The sequence below is a fragment of the Pristiophorus japonicus genome, chromosome 8 (genome assembly GCF_044704955.1).
Source record: "Pristiophorus japonicus isolate sPriJap1 chromosome 8, sPriJap1.hap1, whole genome shotgun sequence".
NCBI classification, from domain to species: Eukaryota; Metazoa; Chordata; class Chondrichthyes; family Pristiophoridae; genus Pristiophorus; species Pristiophorus japonicus.
The window spans coordinates 230350898-230368711 of NC_091984.1; the positions used below are offsets into that span (position 1 = coordinate 230350898).

At 47.1% G+C, this 17814-nt stretch overlaps 1 protein-coding gene across 2 annotated transcripts in view; it reads left to right on the plus strand.

Annotated features, from left to right (window-relative positions):
• hic2 (hypermethylated in cancer 2) overlaps nt 1-2430 on the plus strand; it is a 123358-nt gene extending 120928 nt beyond the window's left edge. For both annotated transcript variants that reach the window (XM_070886399.1, XM_070886398.1), the window contains exon 2: nt 589-2430. In XM_070886399.1, coding sequence (XP_070742500.1) covers nt 596-2395 — 1800 coding nt within the window. In that variant the 5' untranslated portion in view covers nt 589-595 and the 3' untranslated portion in view covers nt 2396-2430. The remainder of the gene's footprint in view (nt 1-588) is intronic.
• The last annotated feature ends 15384 nt before the right edge of the window (nt 2431-17814 follow it).

Sequence of the window (17814 nt, forward strand, 5' to 3'; positions counted from 1 at the left end):
ATCGCAGGACTCAATCTAGTCAACCTTTGTCACACTGCCTCCAAGGCAGATATGGTCTTCCTCAGATCAGAAGACCAAAACTGAGTATAGTACTCCAGGTGTGGGCGCATCAAAGCCCTGCACAATTATAGCAACATGTCCTTACTCTTGTACTCCAACCTCCTTGCAATAAAGGCCAACATGCCATTTGCCTCCCTAAGAACATAAGAAATAGGAGCAGAAGTAGGCTAAACAGCCCCTCGAGCCTGCTCCGCCATTTAATACGATCATGGCTGATCCGATCATGGACTTGGGTCCACTTCCCTGCCCGCTCCCCATAACCCCTTATTCCCTTATCGGTTAAGAAGCTGTCTATCTCTGTCTTAAATTTATTCAATGTCCCAGCTTCCACAGCTCTCTGAGGCAGCGAATTCCACAGATTTACAACCCTCTGAGAAGAAATTCCTCCCCGTCTCAGTTTTAAATGTGCGACCCCTTATTCTAAGATTATGCCCTCTAGTTCTGGATGCTAACGACTTTGTTTCCTGTACAAGGACACCTAAATCAACACCCAAAAAAACATATTTTCTATTTCTTTCCTCTTCCCAGGTGGTTAATGTTTGAGGAATCAGAGGTGGAAATGGAACTCCCAAATCATGCCAAACAACTACTGCTGCAACTCAACCAACAGAGAAGCAAAGGGTTCTTCTGCGACGTCATCATAGTGGTCGAGAATGCCCTGTTCCGCGCCCACAAGAACATTCTGGCGGCGAGCAGCATGTACTTCAAGTCCCTGGTGCTCCACGACAACCTGATCAACCTGGACACCGACATGGTCAGCGCCAACACCTTTCGGCAGATTCTGGATTTCATCTACACCGGGAAGCTGCTGGTGACGGACCAGGCCAGCGAGCAGAACTTCAACGCCCTCCTCACGGCAGCCAGCTACCTCCAGCTCCACGACCTCACCGCCCTTTGCAGGAAGAGGATGAAACGCAACGGGAAGATGTTACACGGCAAGCTGGTCGGCCCCAACCCCGGCAAGCTCGGGCGGGGCCATAGACTCTCCTCCGCGCCGGTTATCCAGGCACACTATTCGGGGTCGCCGCCCGAGGGACTCAAGCGGCAGCAGGCGGGGGAGCTGCACCGGGTGGAGGTGACTGGGGAAGACTTGTACATCGCTAGCTCAAACAAAGGAAACTCTCATTCTCACGGCCAAACCAGCAAAAGCAGCAATACCAACGGCACCAACAACAACAACAACAACAGCGGGGATCAGGAGCAAATGCTGGGCCTCGACTTGTCCAAGAAAAGCCCGTCCATCCCTCCTCACATGTCTCAGGAAGACATGCAGCTTGGCGAGTGCAACCAGGGCTCTCCGCATTCTGCCTCTGTCTCTGCAACCAACAGTGCCTCCTTCGAAGACAACACCACGAATCCTCATCAAGCTGAGAACAGCGAGTCCACAGATCGGAATGACATTACTGACAACCAGAGCCTGGCCGACACCGGCCAGTCCAAGGGTTTTCGCCTCTCGGGCCGCAACACCGGCTGGATAAAGCAGGAGAAGGTCTTTAACAGGCAGGAGAGCATGAACTGCAGGGAGGAGGGTACCTCTGTCATGAACGGCGTCATCATGGGCCCGCTGGTCAAGTCGCTGGAGCGTGACTCGGGCCACCACTTTGACCACGCCATGCACTGCAAGGAGGAGGAGGAGGAGGAGGAGAACGGGAAGGAGTGCAGCGACGAGAGCGGGCAGAGCGAGGAGGAGGGCGGGCAGCCCAGCGGCCACGCCTACCGGCCGGGCCCCGACGGCTTCGAGCCGGCGGCTTACGGCGACAACCTCTACGTGTGCATCCCCTGCGGCAAGGGCTTTCCCAGCTCCGAGCAGCTCAACGCCCACGTGGAGACGCACACGGAGGAGGACCTGTACATCAAGGACGAGGCGGACGGCCTGGCCGCGCCCCCCCATCACCATCACCCCCCCCACCACCACCACCATCACCACCCCCACCCGGCCGCCCCCTACAACACCACCACCACCACCACCACCACCGGCGGCGGCGGCGACGCCCGGCCCTACAAGTGCTCGGTCTGCGAGAAGAGCTATCGGGACCCCTCCACCCTGCGGCAGCACGAGAAGACCCACTGGCTGAGCCGCCCTTTCCCCTGCAACATCTGCGGCAAGATGTTCACCCAGCGGGGCACCATGACACGGCACATGCGCAGCCACCTGGGCCTGAAGCCCTTCGCCTGCGAGGAGTGTGGCATGCGCTTCACCAGGCAGTACCGGCTGACGGAGCACATGCGGGTCCACTCGGGCGAGAAGCCCTACGAATGTCAAGTCTGCGGCGGCAAGTTCACGCAGCAGCGCAACCTGATCAGCCACATGCGGATGCACACCTCTCCGACATAAAGCCAAAGACTCGAACCTATGTTTTTTTTTTTGTTTCTTCCCCCCCCCCCCCCCCCCCCTCCCCCACCTCCCGGGGAGAACACCTGCTTCTCCACCATCGCCGACGGAAGATAGTCATATGGACTGCCTCGTTGACAAGATTGGGGAGGGGGCATTGGGGGTGGCGGTGGGGAAAGGAAGTGGGGTGGGGGGGGGGTCTTTAGTTTCCAATAGTTGGTTAGAGAAATGCCTCGAAGCTTAGAGGTACTTGTTTTTATTAAAAGTAAGGACCTTGTCATTTTTATGTGAATGTTTAAACTGGAAGGTTGAGCGATCTAGCTGGGGGTAGTTTGGTGTGGGTTGGACATGTTGCAATCTCCTTAGGTACATTTCCATTTTTTATATTTCGTCCTGTGTTTAGCTCCTCTCCCCTTGCTAAACAAGTCTGGTTGAAGTGACTTATCAGCTTGCTACCTCTTCACGACAATAATTTATAAAGAAGAAAGATAATTCAAAGGGTTATTCAAAGAGTAATGGGAGGGGGAGGGCGGGAGGGGGGTAGATATCTCTTTAACAAGTATAATACGACAAATTTAAGGCTTTGTGTTTTCATTTTGACATTGTCCATCCCAGCTTATTGGTTCTATCCAAATGCTGGCTGACCCTTTTTCTGTTTTCCAAGCCAGACCAGATGAGACTTGTACGTACGTTTTATCTGCCTTGACCAAACTATCCAACAGTGTATAGTGTCTTGAATTTTGAGCCATACCCCATTTGAAGTCATGGCTGCAACAAAGTCGCAATAGTCATTCTAATGGTCAGTTCTGGGGGGGGAGGAGATTGGGGGAGTGGGGGGGGGGGGCAGGGGTAGGGTGGGGGATGGCGGGGGGGAAGGTGTATTTTCAATAGCTTTTAATTGGTAAGCTGCTGAACCCAAGAGAAAAAGAAGAATGGAAAAAAAAAAAATAGCATGACGTGGAAGGGGTTAAACTGGTGTTTACATATGCCCGCTAGTCAGTAAGGGCCCAGAGTTATTGTTAGCATGGTACAGAAGTTCTAGTGAGGACAGCAAAGTGTGAGGATAAACAAGCTTTTGTCTATTAGCTGTACATTCCTGACGAAACCAAATTCCCAATTGCTGCGTAGAAACAAAGACTGTAATGAATCAGGGGCAAGCAAAGGCGGATTTTGATGGCTTTGATTGGAACAATTTTCCAGAGTAACGTGTTGGAAAAAGTTTACAACGTATCTGTCGGAACAGCACCTAAAACGCCCTAATACAAAGATACAGAAAGCTTTTTTTTTAGCAAAAATATATATATAGGGCTGGTTTAGGGTTTTTTTTTTCGTTTTGTTTTGTGTGTTAATGATTTCACATTTTTGACAATTCAACGAGTCAAACAATGTATGAGTCCTGACGGAAAAAAATAACCTTTTTAAAGAGAGAGAAAACTGTAAAACTGAGTGTAGGTACTGGGGGAAGGGAGGGGATTCGCCGGGAAAGGACCCCCTTTTCTTAAATGAACCGGATTTTTGGGGGAAGCTGGAAATGACTTGGATGGCACATGGTCATATTCCGATTTTGTTTTTCTGAAGGGACACTGGGGCAAGTCTAGGTATAGTCATTCCTTATTTTCCCAAAGTACGTTTTCTTTTTGTTTCTTGTTTTAAATATATATATATTTAATATATATATGTTGGGATGGAACGAAGATTTAAACTAGTGATTACAGCTTAAGCAAATGAGAAAAAAAAAGAGTGCAGTATCGTTCTCAGCACTTAAAACGAGTACGACGTTATGTCTGTGTACAGCAAGGGTATTGTACAAGAGCTTTCCTTTCAAGTAGCTATGTAGAATTGCAGTTAATAGATTTTTATTTAAAGGAAAAATTTAAAAAAAATCAAATCAATGAATAAACTTTCCAAACTGTGATAATAAAAGGTTCATAATTCAGGGATTGTCAAGCACCTGCACAGTGCAGTAATCTCAACTACATTTATACGATGTCGTAATGTATCAAGACATTTTCTGTATTTTAATGAGAAGCAGAACACTAGTTTCATATTTAAGATTTTGATGGGGAGGGGGAAAGGGAAGGAGGGGATGGGGAGGGGGGGCGTTGGGTGGGTGGGGAGGGGGCGGGGAAGGGTTACTTTTTTCAGATACACACAAAGAGCCTCAAACGAGGTTGGGCAGCTCATGCAAAAAAAAAATAGAATTATAGGCTGTAGTCATTTGTTCCTGTTTATGGTTTTTTTTGTTTTTGATTTATTTTGAGAGTTATCAGAGTTGTATTAAAAAAAATTAAGCTCATACCCAAATTCACAAAAAAGAAACTATTTTTAAACCAAAGCACATTTTAATGAGTATAAAAAAAGAACCTCATGTGACTCAAAAAATTATGTATTTATCTCATTGTTTACATGTAAACTTTTGACAGTCTCAGACCTCAGCAAAATGCTTCTTTCTGACAAAAAAATGGTGCAAATTTAACACTTTTTTGACAGTGTTCTTTTTATCAATATATATGTATTTGCAGTAATGAATGTATTTATTTTTTTGAATTCTGTACACACTGTTTGCATTTATTTTTCAGTCCATATGCAAAAAGCTGTATATGTTGGACCTCTTTCAGAAAAAAAAATCTCAGAGACTTACCACATAGCCATAAACCGCAAAACCTGTGAAGACATTATTTACGAAAGACTGGACAATGTTGGTTTTTTTTTTTCTCTTTTTTTTTTGGCTTTGCATTGAAGATGTAATATGTTTTGTTGTATTTAATACAATGTGTTTCTTTCTCTTGTCACAATGCACATTCATCCTAAGCTGCCGCATGGTAAGCATTCCACATCCTGCCGCTGCGTAGCTTCAGGTAGCAGTATTTATCATTTTTTTTTTTGTGTTCTGAAATCGTCACTTTTTCGCGCAAAAAAAAAAGCTTGAATTCAGGTCCGGGCTGCATTATTTGCAGCTCAAAAAAAAATGTCGTGTCATAATAAATAAAAAAAAAATAAACAAGTGTATGCTGGACTCAGCATTCAGAAAAGTTACAGTCTTAATGTACAGCAATCAGAAACTGTTATTTTACAATCTTTTCATTAAAAGCTTGACTGAAAACCACGCGCGTCTCGTGCTCTTGACATTGGCAGCGACGCACATGGCAGTGCCGTTGATGTGCTCGCTGTTAAGGCGGCAGGAAATCGGGGCGGGGACCCGGCCCTGACCTACAAAGCACCCGGCCGTTGATTGCCCTGGAGAAGGTAGTGGGGTAAGCCGCCACCTTCGACCACTGCCGTCCCTGTGGTGTGGTGGGAAGGGAGTCGAGGGTTATGGGGAGCGGGCAGGGAAGTGGAGTTGAGTTTGATGATCAGCCCTGGTCTTATTGAATGGCTGGGCAGGCTCGAGGGGCCGTATGGCCGACTACCGCTCCTATTTCTTATGTGGCTTGATTTGGCGTGCCGCCAGCTCTGTATCAGCCCAGGTGAGGTGTCAGTAGCGGGTGTTTTGCCTCCTATTTTGGAAGAAGGGACCGAGAGTAACGTAGCCAAGTTTACTGACGATACAAAGACGGGAGGAAAAGCAGTGTGTGAGGAGGACACACAAAAACCTGCAAAAGGATATAGACAGGCTAAGTGAGTGGGCAAAAATTTGGCAGGTGAAGTATAATGTTGGAAAGTGTGAGGTCATGTACTTTGGCAGAAAAGAAATCAAAGAGCAAGTTATTATTGAAATGGATGGTTTTAGGTCCACACAACTTGTGCCCAGGCTATTGTTCAACTCCACAAATAGTGAGATCCCCCCCACCCTCACCGCCTCGTTCTCCATGACCGATTTATCAAGACGTCCTGGTGTTTCCCCAACACTTCCATTGGGATTTGCAGCTCTGGGGCAGGCCATTGCGTCTTTGCCAGTGCCATCCGAAATGAATCCCACTGCCCCGCTCTCTCACCATGACTCTATATCTTCCCCTGCTTAAAATGTTCATCCACTCTTTTCCCCCAAAATAACGGAATGATCTCCGCTTCAACCACTCCTTGTCGCTTGGCACCCCATCCACCACCTTCAACATTCGCTCCCTCCACCACCGGCGCACCGTGGCTGCAGTGTGTACCATCTACAAGATGCACTGCAGCAACTCGCCAAGGCTTCTTCGGCAGCACCTCCCAAACCCTCGACCTCTACCGCCTAGAAGGACAAGGGCAGCAGGCGCATTGGAACACCACCACCTGCAAGTTCCCCTCCCAAGTCACACACCATCCTGACTTGGAAATATATCGGCCGTTCCTTCATCGTCGCGGAGTAAAAATCCTGGCACTCCCTCCCTAACAGCCCTGTGGGAGCACCTTCACCACAAGGACTGCAGCGGTTCAAGAAGGCGGCTCACCACCACCTTCTTAAGGGGCAATTAGGGATGGGCAATAAATGCCGGCCTTGCTGGTGATGCCCACCTCCCAGAAAGACTAACTTTAAAAAGTGTTCCATTATCCAACAACTCCGTATATACCACAATTCTAACCTTTGTCCACATGCCATTGATCACCTTTTGTCACTGGCTCCCTAACCAGTGGAAATGGTCGTTTCCTATTCATGCTGTAATAACCCTTCATAATTTTGAAAAGTTCAATTAAATCTGCTCTTGTGGTATTAAGCTCCAGTCTCTCTTAACTCTAGTTTCTCTTCGTCGCTGGTGAAGTGAATCTATGTTCCAACAGCAAACGATAGAATCTTCTATCATAAGAGTGCGTGTCTGTTTTATATCTCAACTCTACGACCTGTTTTTTTTTTTGGACCGTTTTAAGAAAACGATAGCAGAGGAGGGAGGGTTGAAAGTATTTTTGTCCTCTGGTAGTTCATATCAGACAATCGCATTCCGTTTAGATTGGACTGATCTGCTTACAATGTGCTTTGTCAGTATTCGCCCTTCCTTCTTCCCTGACCCAGTCACTGGATGGTATTCAATTACCCACCAAGACATGTGGAGTGTGATTTTTTTTTTTTGTGCTTTTCCTTGGGAGCTGGGTAGTGTTGCGGGCTTGAATCAGCATGTTTGGACCAGTCCAATTTGAGTTCTATTGATTGAATGTCGTCTTGTAAACTGTTACGAAGGAGCCAGGTGATTGTACTCCAAATGAATACTATTCATGAAGCACATGACCCAAACTATTCGGCACCATTTTTACACCCAGTGCCTCGCCACAAGCCTCCTGCAACTTTGCAGTGCAAGGTTCCTCTTTGCCCCGTGATGACGTTTTCTCCGTTAGAATCCCACATCTATGGTCAACTCTGTTCTTTGAAATAAAGAACAAACTCATTTGTGTAGCACCTTGCATATCCCTGGGGATGTCTCAAAATTCCCCACAGCCAACAAGTTAAAGTGTAGCCACTTGTAGATTTTTTTTTTAGGAAAATGCAGCAGGCATTTCAATTTATTTTTATTCATTCACGGGATGTGGGCGTTGCTGGCAAGGCTGGCATTTATTTATTTCCCTTGAGAAGGTGGGGGTGAGCCGCCACCTTGAATTGTTGGAGTCTTTGTAAGAATATAATAGGGGCAGGAGTAGGCCCTTTGAGCCTGCTCCACCATTCAATAAGATCACGGCTGATCATTGACCTCAACTCCACTTTCCCGCCTTATCTCCATATCCCTTGATTCCTCTCGACTCCAAAAATCTCTCTCCCTTGTGGTGAAGGTACTCCCACGGTGATTTTGTCGTCGTGGTTTGCTACAACTAAGTAGTTCGCTCGGCCATTTCAGAGGGCAGTTAAGAGTCAACCACATTGTTGTGGGTCTGGAGTCACATGTAGGCCAGATCATGTAAGGGCGGCAGCTTTCCTTCCCTGAAGGACATTAGTGACCCCGGTGGGTTTTTACAACATTCCGATCGTTTCATGATCACCATTACTGATGCTAGCTTTTTTTAAGAAAAATTGCAGTTTTATTTAATTAACTGAATTTAAATTCCCCAGCTGGCATGGTGGGATTTGAACTCACGTCTCTGGAATATTAGTCCAGGCCTCTGGACTGCTAGTCTAGTAACATAACCACTACACTACCGCACCCGATGTTTACATGCAGTATGGTTCCATGAACAGCAAATGAATGAATGAGAGTTGATCTGTTTGTGGCTGGTATTGCTGAGGGCTGAGTGGTGGCCAGGACATCAGGGAGAACTTCACTATTCTTCGAATAGCACCATGAGATTTTTTTGCGTTCACCTGAATAAGCGGATGGGGCCCTCGATTTAGCATCTCATCCGAAAGGCAGCACCTCCCCTAGTACTGCACCGGAGTGTTGGTCCCGCTGTGGGCTTTGAACTTCTGCGAGAGGTGGGTGAGAGTGCTACCCCCAAACCATACCAACACTCCTACTGACTTCCTTTGCCAGTCGCAAAACCCTTCCCTATATTTAAGATTTTAGCTGGATTGATAATTTTCTTTTCTTTTAGCTGTTTCTGGCTCCGCATTTCCTGACTGATCAATTTTATTTAAATTATTTTTTAAAAGGATATAGAGGCACTGGAGAGGCTACAAAAAAGATTTACAAGGATGATACCAGAAATGTGAGCTTAAACCTATTGGAAAAGGATGAACAGGTTGGGTCTCTCGCATGAAGAGAAGGTTGAGGGGGTGACCTGATAGAGGTGTTTAAAATTATGACAGGTTTTGATAGAGTGGATACAGAGAGAATGTTTCCACTTGTGGGGAAGAGCGTAACTAGAGGCCATAACTATCAATATAAGATAGTCACCAAGAAATCCAACAGGGAATTCAGAAGAAACCTCTACCCAGAGCGTGGTGAGAATGTGGAACTCGCTGCCACAGGAAGTGGTTGAAGCGAATAGTGTCGATGTGTTTGAGGGGAGGCTGGACAAGCAAATGAGGGAGAAGGGAATAGAGGGTTATGCTGATCGAGTTAGATGAGGAAAGATGGGAGAAGGCTCGAGTGGAGCATAAATCCTGACTGGGCCGAATGGCCTGTTTCTGTGCTGTACATTCTATGTAATCCGATGTAATGTAAAACTCCTCAACTAGTCTAGCTGGCGATGCGGTGACCCCAGTGTTTGCCATCTTGCCAATGTCTATATAATGGCTGTCCTGGCAATTGGTAAGTAGCCAGGAGCAGTCCCTGCTACCTTCAGTCTGCAGGAACCATCATAATGTAAAGTTGGATAAATACCCTTCCAAGGACTCTCTGTGGCCCTGTACAGTGCAAGTTTGATTTGTAACCAAGGACTGGTATCGGAACTGTTCTGGCAAGGTGGGCTGTATCTTGATCTTTCACCGTTGGAATTGAGTCAGCTCGAGCCTTGACTGATTGGTTGAAAGTGCACTATGTAAGGGTCCTGTGCGAAAACAGTTTGGACTGTCCCAATCCAGTTCCTAGTGAATAAAGTGGGAAACATGTCATACTGCTGTAGTTGGGATGCTTTTCTAAGTTTGTGGCTGTGGCAGAATAAAAGGATTTTTACTCTTGATCAGGCCGTGCTGTGCCTGACCTGGGAGTGCCTGGTGCTTAACTGGGAGTCAGGATTGGGAAGTGTTCCAATTCCCAGGCTCTCACTCCAGTGCAGCACTGAGGGAGTGCTGCTCTGTCTGAGGTGCTGGCTTTCAGATGAGACGTTAACCCGAGGCTCTGCCTGCCCTCTCAGGTGGACGTAAAAAGATCCCATGGTGCTATATTCAAGAAGGGCAGTGGAGTTTTTCCCTAGTGTCCTGGTCAATATCCCTTTAATCACTACCTAAAATAGATGACCTGGTCATTTATTTCATTGTTGTGGGAGCTTGCTGTGCGCAAGTTGGCTGCTGCGTTTTTCCATTACAACAGTGACCACGCTTCAGAAAGTACTTCATTGGCTGTAAAGCGCTTTAGGACCTCTGGATGAGACATTAAACCGAAGCCCCGTCTGCCCTCTCTGGTGCACGTGAAAGATCCCAAGTCAATATTTCGAAGACGAGCAGTGTGGTTCTCCCCGGTGTCCTTGGCCAATATCTACCCCTCAACCAACATCACTTTAAAAAAAAAAGATGATCTGGTCGTTATCACATTGCTGTTTGTGGGAGCTTGCAGTGTGCAAGTTGGCAGCTGCGATTCCTACATTACAACAGTGACTACACTTCAAAAAGCACTTCATTGGCTTTGGGACTTCCGGAGGTCGTAAAAGGCGCTTGTATAAATGTAAGCCTTATTTTTCCTGAAATCGCGCTCTGTTATTTTGGTGGCGGTTTTAACCTGTTTGAGCGGGTAGAACAGAGAGTGGGATTTCAGAGGAACGTAAGCTGATGTCCATCAATCACAGCAGTTTCTCACATATACGCGCACTTTCAAATAACCATTCTGGCTTTGCTAATGTTCAACTTGATCGAGTTTGTTTGTACAGTTCTGTGCAGCAGGTGTTGGGTGATCTGACCAGTTATTTTAAAAAAAACATATATATATATATATACACACAGAGAACAGCAATGTCTTGCCAATCCTTTGATTTTTTTATTAGGAGAGGCTAGAATATGTCAAGAATGGCATCGATGACAAAGACAAAGTTGCAAATCATCCAGAACTGTTCCAAAGGTATTGTCTAGACACAAGTGCTGACTTACGTAGAATTCCTGGTTATGGTGCAATGTGTGTCCTAATTTACATTATGAGCTGGTTTCCATTTTTGAGTAATGTAAACTCCGTCACTTTGTTCCCATCTTGTTTATTGAATCTAAGGAAAGCTGATTCTGAGGAAAGCTGCCATCAGTATCGTGATGACTTCTGCACTAAATGACTCATTGGTGAAGTACAATAATGAACCTTGAAAAGCAGACTTTTTTTTGAAATATATATAAATAAAATAACATGCATTCAAAAGGTTGAAGATGCAACAAGAACCGTCTACTCCTTTTTTTAAAACACAGGTTCAGATATCTTTACAAAATATTTAGCATTATCTCCAATCCATTGCCGAGATGGACAAGGTACATATTGAGAGTAAAACTGAGTTCAACCCTTGACCACTTATGGGTTTATTAGCTTTGAATAACAACAACTTGTATTTATATAGCAGCTTTAACGTCCCCAGGCTCTTCACAGGAGTATTATGAGATGAAAAATTTGACATGAGAAATTAGAGGAGGTGGCCAAAAGCTTGGTCAAAGAGGTATGTTTTAAGGAACCTCTTAAAGGAGGAAAGAGAAGTTTAGGGAGGGAGTTCCAGAGCTTGGGGCCCAGGCAGCTGAAGGCACGGCCACCAATGGTTGAGTGATTATAATCAGGGGGGCAGAATTAGAGGAGCGCGGACGTGTTGGGGGGGGGGGGTTGTGGGGCTGGTGGAGATGACAGAGATAGGGAGGGGCGAGGCCATGGAGGGAATTTGAAAACGAGGATGAGAATTTTGAAATCGAGGCGTTGCTTCACCAGGAGCCAATGTAGGTCGGCGAGCACAGGGGGTGATGGGTGAGTGGGACTTGATGCGAGTTAGGACACGGGGGGGGGGGGGGGTGATGGGTGAGTGGGACTTGATGCGAGTTAGGACACGGGGTGATGGGTGAGTGGGACTTGATGCGAGTTAGGACACGGGGGGGGGGGGGGTGATGGGTGAGTGGGACTTGGTGCGAGTTAGGACACAGGGGGTGATGGGTGAGTGGGACTTGGTGCGAGTTAGGACACAGGGGGTGATGGGTGAGTGGGACTTGATGCGAGTTAGGACACGGGGTGATGGGTGAGTGGGACTTGATGCGAGTTAGGACACGGGGTGATGGGTGAGTGGGACTTGATGCGAGTTAGGACAGGGGGGGGGGTGATGGGTGAGTGGGACTTGATGCGAGTTAGGACACGGGGTGATGGGTGAGTGGGACTTGGTGCGAGTTAGGACACGGGGTGATGGGTGAGTGGGACTTGGTGCGAGTTAGGACACAGTCGGTGATGGGTGAGTGGGACTTGATGCGAGTTAGGACACAGGGGGTGATGGGTGAGTGGGACTTGGTGCGAGTTAGGACACGGGGTTGCCGAGTGTTGAACGGGGCACAGTCACTGACAAGGCAGAGCGAACAGATGTACAGCCGAAGCACATTTCAATGTCTTTTACTCGACAGCCATCCTGCTGTCATTTAAGTATGCAAGCCTTCCCCCTTCCACCCTCCCCCACTCTCCTCTCATTTCCCTATGGGCTGTAACGCATCCTGTGATGCCGAAAATACAATATGATCTACTCAGGCTTCCCGTAACGTATTTTTAACAAGCGATCTCGGCCCCCAAAATGGCTTTAGATGCTTACGGAAGAGCGGCTGTGCATTCCTAACGTTTGCGTGCATTTTATTTTTTAATTTCCACCTCTTCTTTGAATTAGTTCCCTATGAATTCTTTCTTCCAGGCTGGTTTCCATTTTGGAGTCATGTAAAATCAAGTCACTTTGTTCCCGTTTTGTTTGCTGATTCTGAGGAAAGCTGACATCAGTATCGTGGTGACTTCTGCATTAAATGACTCATTGGTGAAGAACAATAATGAACCCTGAAAGGCAGAGCTTTTTTTTAATATATATATATAAATAAAAATAAAAATATATGCATTCAAAAGGTCAAAAGATACAACAAGATCCATCTACTCCTCTCTCCTGACGGTGATGCGCTCAGTGGAATAGGCCACCGACACTCGCGGCAGGGTCTGGAGAAGGAACACGACCACTTGGAATAAGATAGCTAAAGGGATGGTATAACCTCTTTCACCTGGTGCAGAACAAAGCCAGAGGAGGCGACCCGCAAAGCAAACCTGTGCAAACAATGTTTCAGTGAGCCAAGGGTCAATCTGAGAGGAGAAGAGAAAAATCGGGATAAAAGTAAAAGTAGAAATATGAGTACGCCTGCAGAGCGGTGCTTGGCAACAAGTTGGTAATGAAAATATTGGCGGGTCACTTCAAAAAGAAAGACTTGGATTTACATAGCGCCTTTCGCGACCACCGAGTGTCTCAAAGCACTTTACAGCCAATGAAGTACTTTTTTGAAGTGTTGTCTCTGTTGCAATGTGGGAAATGCGGCAGCCAATTTGCGCACAGCAAGCTCCCACAAGCAGCAACATGATAATGACCAGATTATCGTGTTTTTTTTTTGCTATGTTGATTGAAGGATAAATATTGGCCAGGACACTGGGGATAACTCCTACCAGCTCCACTTCAAAATAGTGACACAGGGATCTTTTACGTCCACCTGAGAGGGCAGGCGGGGCCTCGGTTTAACGTCTCACCCGACAGACGGCACCCTCCGACAGTGCAGCACTCCCTCAGCACGTTAGTGGAGTGTCAGCCGAGATTTGTGTGCTTCAGACCCTGGAGTGGGACTTGAACCCACAACCTTTTTACTGCAGAGACGAGAGTTCTGCCCACTGAGCCACAGCTGACACTACCACTGTCAAGGTTCACAAAAACGAAACACCCAGCCCGTTAGCATGAGATTTTCAGGATAAATTTATTTTTGCTCATCCATGGTCAATAGCTGGAAATCCTAGCCCTTGGGTGCCTAAAATTAATTGGATTGATTATATCAGTTGTGGGAACTTACTTGGCTTGAATTACGAACCGTGTGTACTTGCCTGAAGAAGTAAGGCTCGCCTGGCATGAACTTTAACAGGCCATGGGTGATTCATCTTCTGAAGTGCCCGCGCAACGTGCTCAGTTTTATCACAACACCTTCATCACCTTAAATTAAAAAACTGAAAATGCCAGAACCACTCAGTAGATCAGGCAACATCTGTGGAGAGAGAAACAGAGTTAACGTTTCAGGTCGATGGTCTTTTGTCAGAACTGGAAAAAAGTTAGGAATGTATATATTGTGATACATCACACTCGTGTGAGAAGATGGCTGCCTGAGGAAAAGTGTTTGAAGACCAGGCCCTCAAAACTGCCACCAAGCTCATGGTCTACAGGGCTGTAGTGATACCGGGCCTCCTGTATGGCTCAGAGACATGGACCATGTACAGTAGACATCTCAAGTCGTTGGAGAAATATCACCAACCATGTCTCTGCAAGATCCTACAAATCCCCTGGGAGGACAGACGCACCAACATTAGCGTCCTCGACCAGGCCAACATCCCCAGCATTGAAGCACTGACCACGCTCGACCAGCTCCGTTGGGCGGACCACATTGTTCGCGTGCCAGACACGAGACTCCCAAAGCAAGCGCTCTACTCGGAACTCCTTCACGGCAAACGAGCCAAAGGTGGGCAGAGGAAATGTTACAAGGACACCCTCAAAGCCTCCCTGATAAACTGCAACATCCCCACCGACACCTGGGAGTCCCTGGCCAAAGACCGCCCTAAGTGGAGGAAGTGCATCCGGGAGGGCGCTGAGCACCTCGAGTCTCAACGCCGGGAGCGTGCAGCAATCAAACACAGCCAGCGGAAAGAGTGAGTGGCAAACCTGTCCTACCCACCCTTACCCTCAACGACTATCTGTCCCACCTGTGATAGGGACTGTGGCTCTTATATTGGACTGTTCAGCCACTTAAGGACTCTTTTTAAGAGTGGAAGCAAGTCTTCCTCGATTCTGAGGGGCTGCCTATGATGATGTGAGACAGGATGGGTGGACCAGAGGGTCTTTTCCTGTCCGTCATTGTCCTAGGCCCATATGTTTCGAGGTCTGTAACCCATGGCCATGATGGAAAGCATGTCCATCTGAATGGATGAAGGCGGGACCATGGCCCCTCCCCGCTCAAAGAGCCTGCAGACCCTCACCGCCCAGTCTCGCCCCTAACTTCAGCCACTCAGGTAAGATATCAGAGAATGGCTGCAACTGTGAGCTGTCGGGTAAGAACCCTTACAGACACAACCTAGGCCCAAGAAAGAAAGACTTGGATTTATATAGCGACTTTCACGACACCGGACATCTCAAAGCACTTCACAGTCAATTCAGGACTTTTTGAAGTGTAGTCACAGCTGTAATGCGGCAGCCAATTAGCGCACAGCAAGCTCCCACAAACAGCAATGTGATAATGACCAGATGATCTGCTTTTTTGTAGTGATGTTGATTGAGGGATAAATATTGGCCCCAGGACACCAGGAATAACTCCCCTGCTCTTCTTCAAAATAGTTCCATGGGATCTTTTACATCCAGCTGAGAGAGCAGACGGGGCCTCGGTTTAACATCTCATTCGAAAGACGGCACCTCCGACAGTGCGGCGCTCCCTCAGCACTGCACTGGGAGTGTCCGCCTAGATGTATATGCTCAAGACCGTGGAGTGGGACTTGAACCCACAATCTTCTAACTCAGAGACGAGAGTGCTACCCACTGAGCCCCAGCTGACTCCTCCTATCAAAGCAGAAAGGGAGAGAACTTCAAAAATGAACAGGAAAGAAAGATATGAAGCAAAGGTGATAGACTTTTTCCTCTAGTTGTTCAACAAGAAAACTAAACGAACTGCAGCAAAGAGTTAAACTTCAAGAAAGCAAGACCATTGAGTTCATAGCAGCCTAATTTGCGAATGCAAAATAAACTGAGTAGCATAATGTACTTTTGAAGCAGCTAGTACGCTCAGTATTTTATTTTGCAAAATATTTTGTTCCAGTTTGGCAATGGGTGTGAGCATTTCCGTTACCATAAGCCACTGCCTGCACAGAGAAAATTCGATGCTTGGTGGGATCTTGCTTTTACAGTTTGCCTAATTTATAATTTAGCATTCCACTTGCATCCTTGACTCATTTCTCCACGTGTCACCTGAAGAATCTGACACACCTTGCTGAAGAATTCCAATGATCCTCTCCTCAATCTCACTCTGAAAGGCCTCTCGGCTTTGACAGACTCTTAGATAAGCCTCTCCAGAGAAGTTGGTCAAGTGTGGGACTGAGTTACGCAGGCATCGGTTTCCAATCCAGCCGTGTGCTAACTTAGCTGACCGTCGCTTTTTTTTATTCGTTTCTGGGATGTAGGTGTCGCTGTCCGTGTGGTGAAGGTGCTCCCACAGCCCTGTTAGGGAGGGAGTTCCAGGATTTTGACCCAGCGACTATGAAGGAACGACAATATATTTCCAAGTCAGGATGGTGTGTGACTTGGAGGGGAATGTGTATGTGATGGTGTTCCCATGCACCTGCTGCCCTTGTCCTTCTAGGTGGTCGAGGTCGCGGGTTTGGGAGGTGCTGCCGAAGAAGCCTTGGCGAGTTGCTGCACTGCATCCTGTAGATGGTGCACACTGCAGCCACGGTGCGCCGGTGGTGGAGGGAGTGGATGTTGAAGGTGGTGGATGGGGTGCCAATCAAGCGGGCTGCTTTGTCCTGGATGGTGTCGAGCTTCTTGAGTGTTGTTGGAATCAATTATTAAGGATGTCATAGCAGCGCATTTGGAAAGAGGTGACATGATAGGTCCAAGTCAGCATGGATTTGTGAAAGGGAAATCATGCTTGACAAATCTTCTGGAATTTTTTGAGGATGTTTCCAGTAGAGTGGACAAGGGAGAACCAGTTGATGTGGTGTATTTGGACTTTCAGAAGGCTTTCGACAAGGTCCCACACAAGAGATTAATGTGCAAAGTTAAAGCACATGGGATTGGGGGTAGTGTGCTGACGTGGATTGAGAACTGGTTGGCAGACAGGAAGCAAAGAGTAGGAGTAAATGGGTACTTTTCAGAATGGCAGGCAGTGACTAGTGGGGTACCGCAAGGTTCTGTGCTGGGGCCCCAACTGTTTACATTGTACATTAATGATTTAGATGAGGGGATTAAATGTAGTATCTCCAAATTTGCGGATGACACTAAGTTGGGTGGCAGTGTGAGCTGCAAAGAGGATGCTATGAGGCTGCAGTCTGACTTTGATAGGTTAGGTGAGTGGGCAAATGCGTGGCAGATGAAGTATAATGTGGATAAATGTGAGGTTATCCACTTTGGTGGTAAAAACAGAGAGACAGACTATTATCTGAATGGTGACAGATTAGGAAAAGGGGAGGTGCAACGAGACCTGGGTGTCATGGTACATCAGTCATTGAAGGTTGGCAAGCAGGCACAGCAGGCGGTTAAGAAAGCAAATGGCATGTTGGCCTTCATATCGAGGGGATTTGAGTACAGGGGCAGGGAGGTGTTACTACAATTATACAGGGCCTTGGTGAGGCCACACCTGGAGTATTGTGTACAGTTCTGGTCTCCTAACTTGAGGAAGGACATTCTTGCTATTGAGGGAGTGCAGCGAAGGTTCACCAGACTGATTCCCGGGATGGCGGGACTGACCTATCAAGAAAGACTGGATCAACTGGGCTTGTATTCACTGGAGTTCAGAAGAATGAGAGGGGATCTCATAGAAACGTTTAAAATTCTGACGGGTTTAGACAGGTTCGATGCAGGAAGAATGTTCCCAATGTTGGGGAAGTCCAGAACCAGGGGTCACAGTCTAAGGATAAGGGGTAAGCCATTTAGGACCGAGCTGAGGAGAAACTTCTTCACCCAGAGAGTGGTGAACCTGTGGAATTCTCTACCACAGAAAGTTG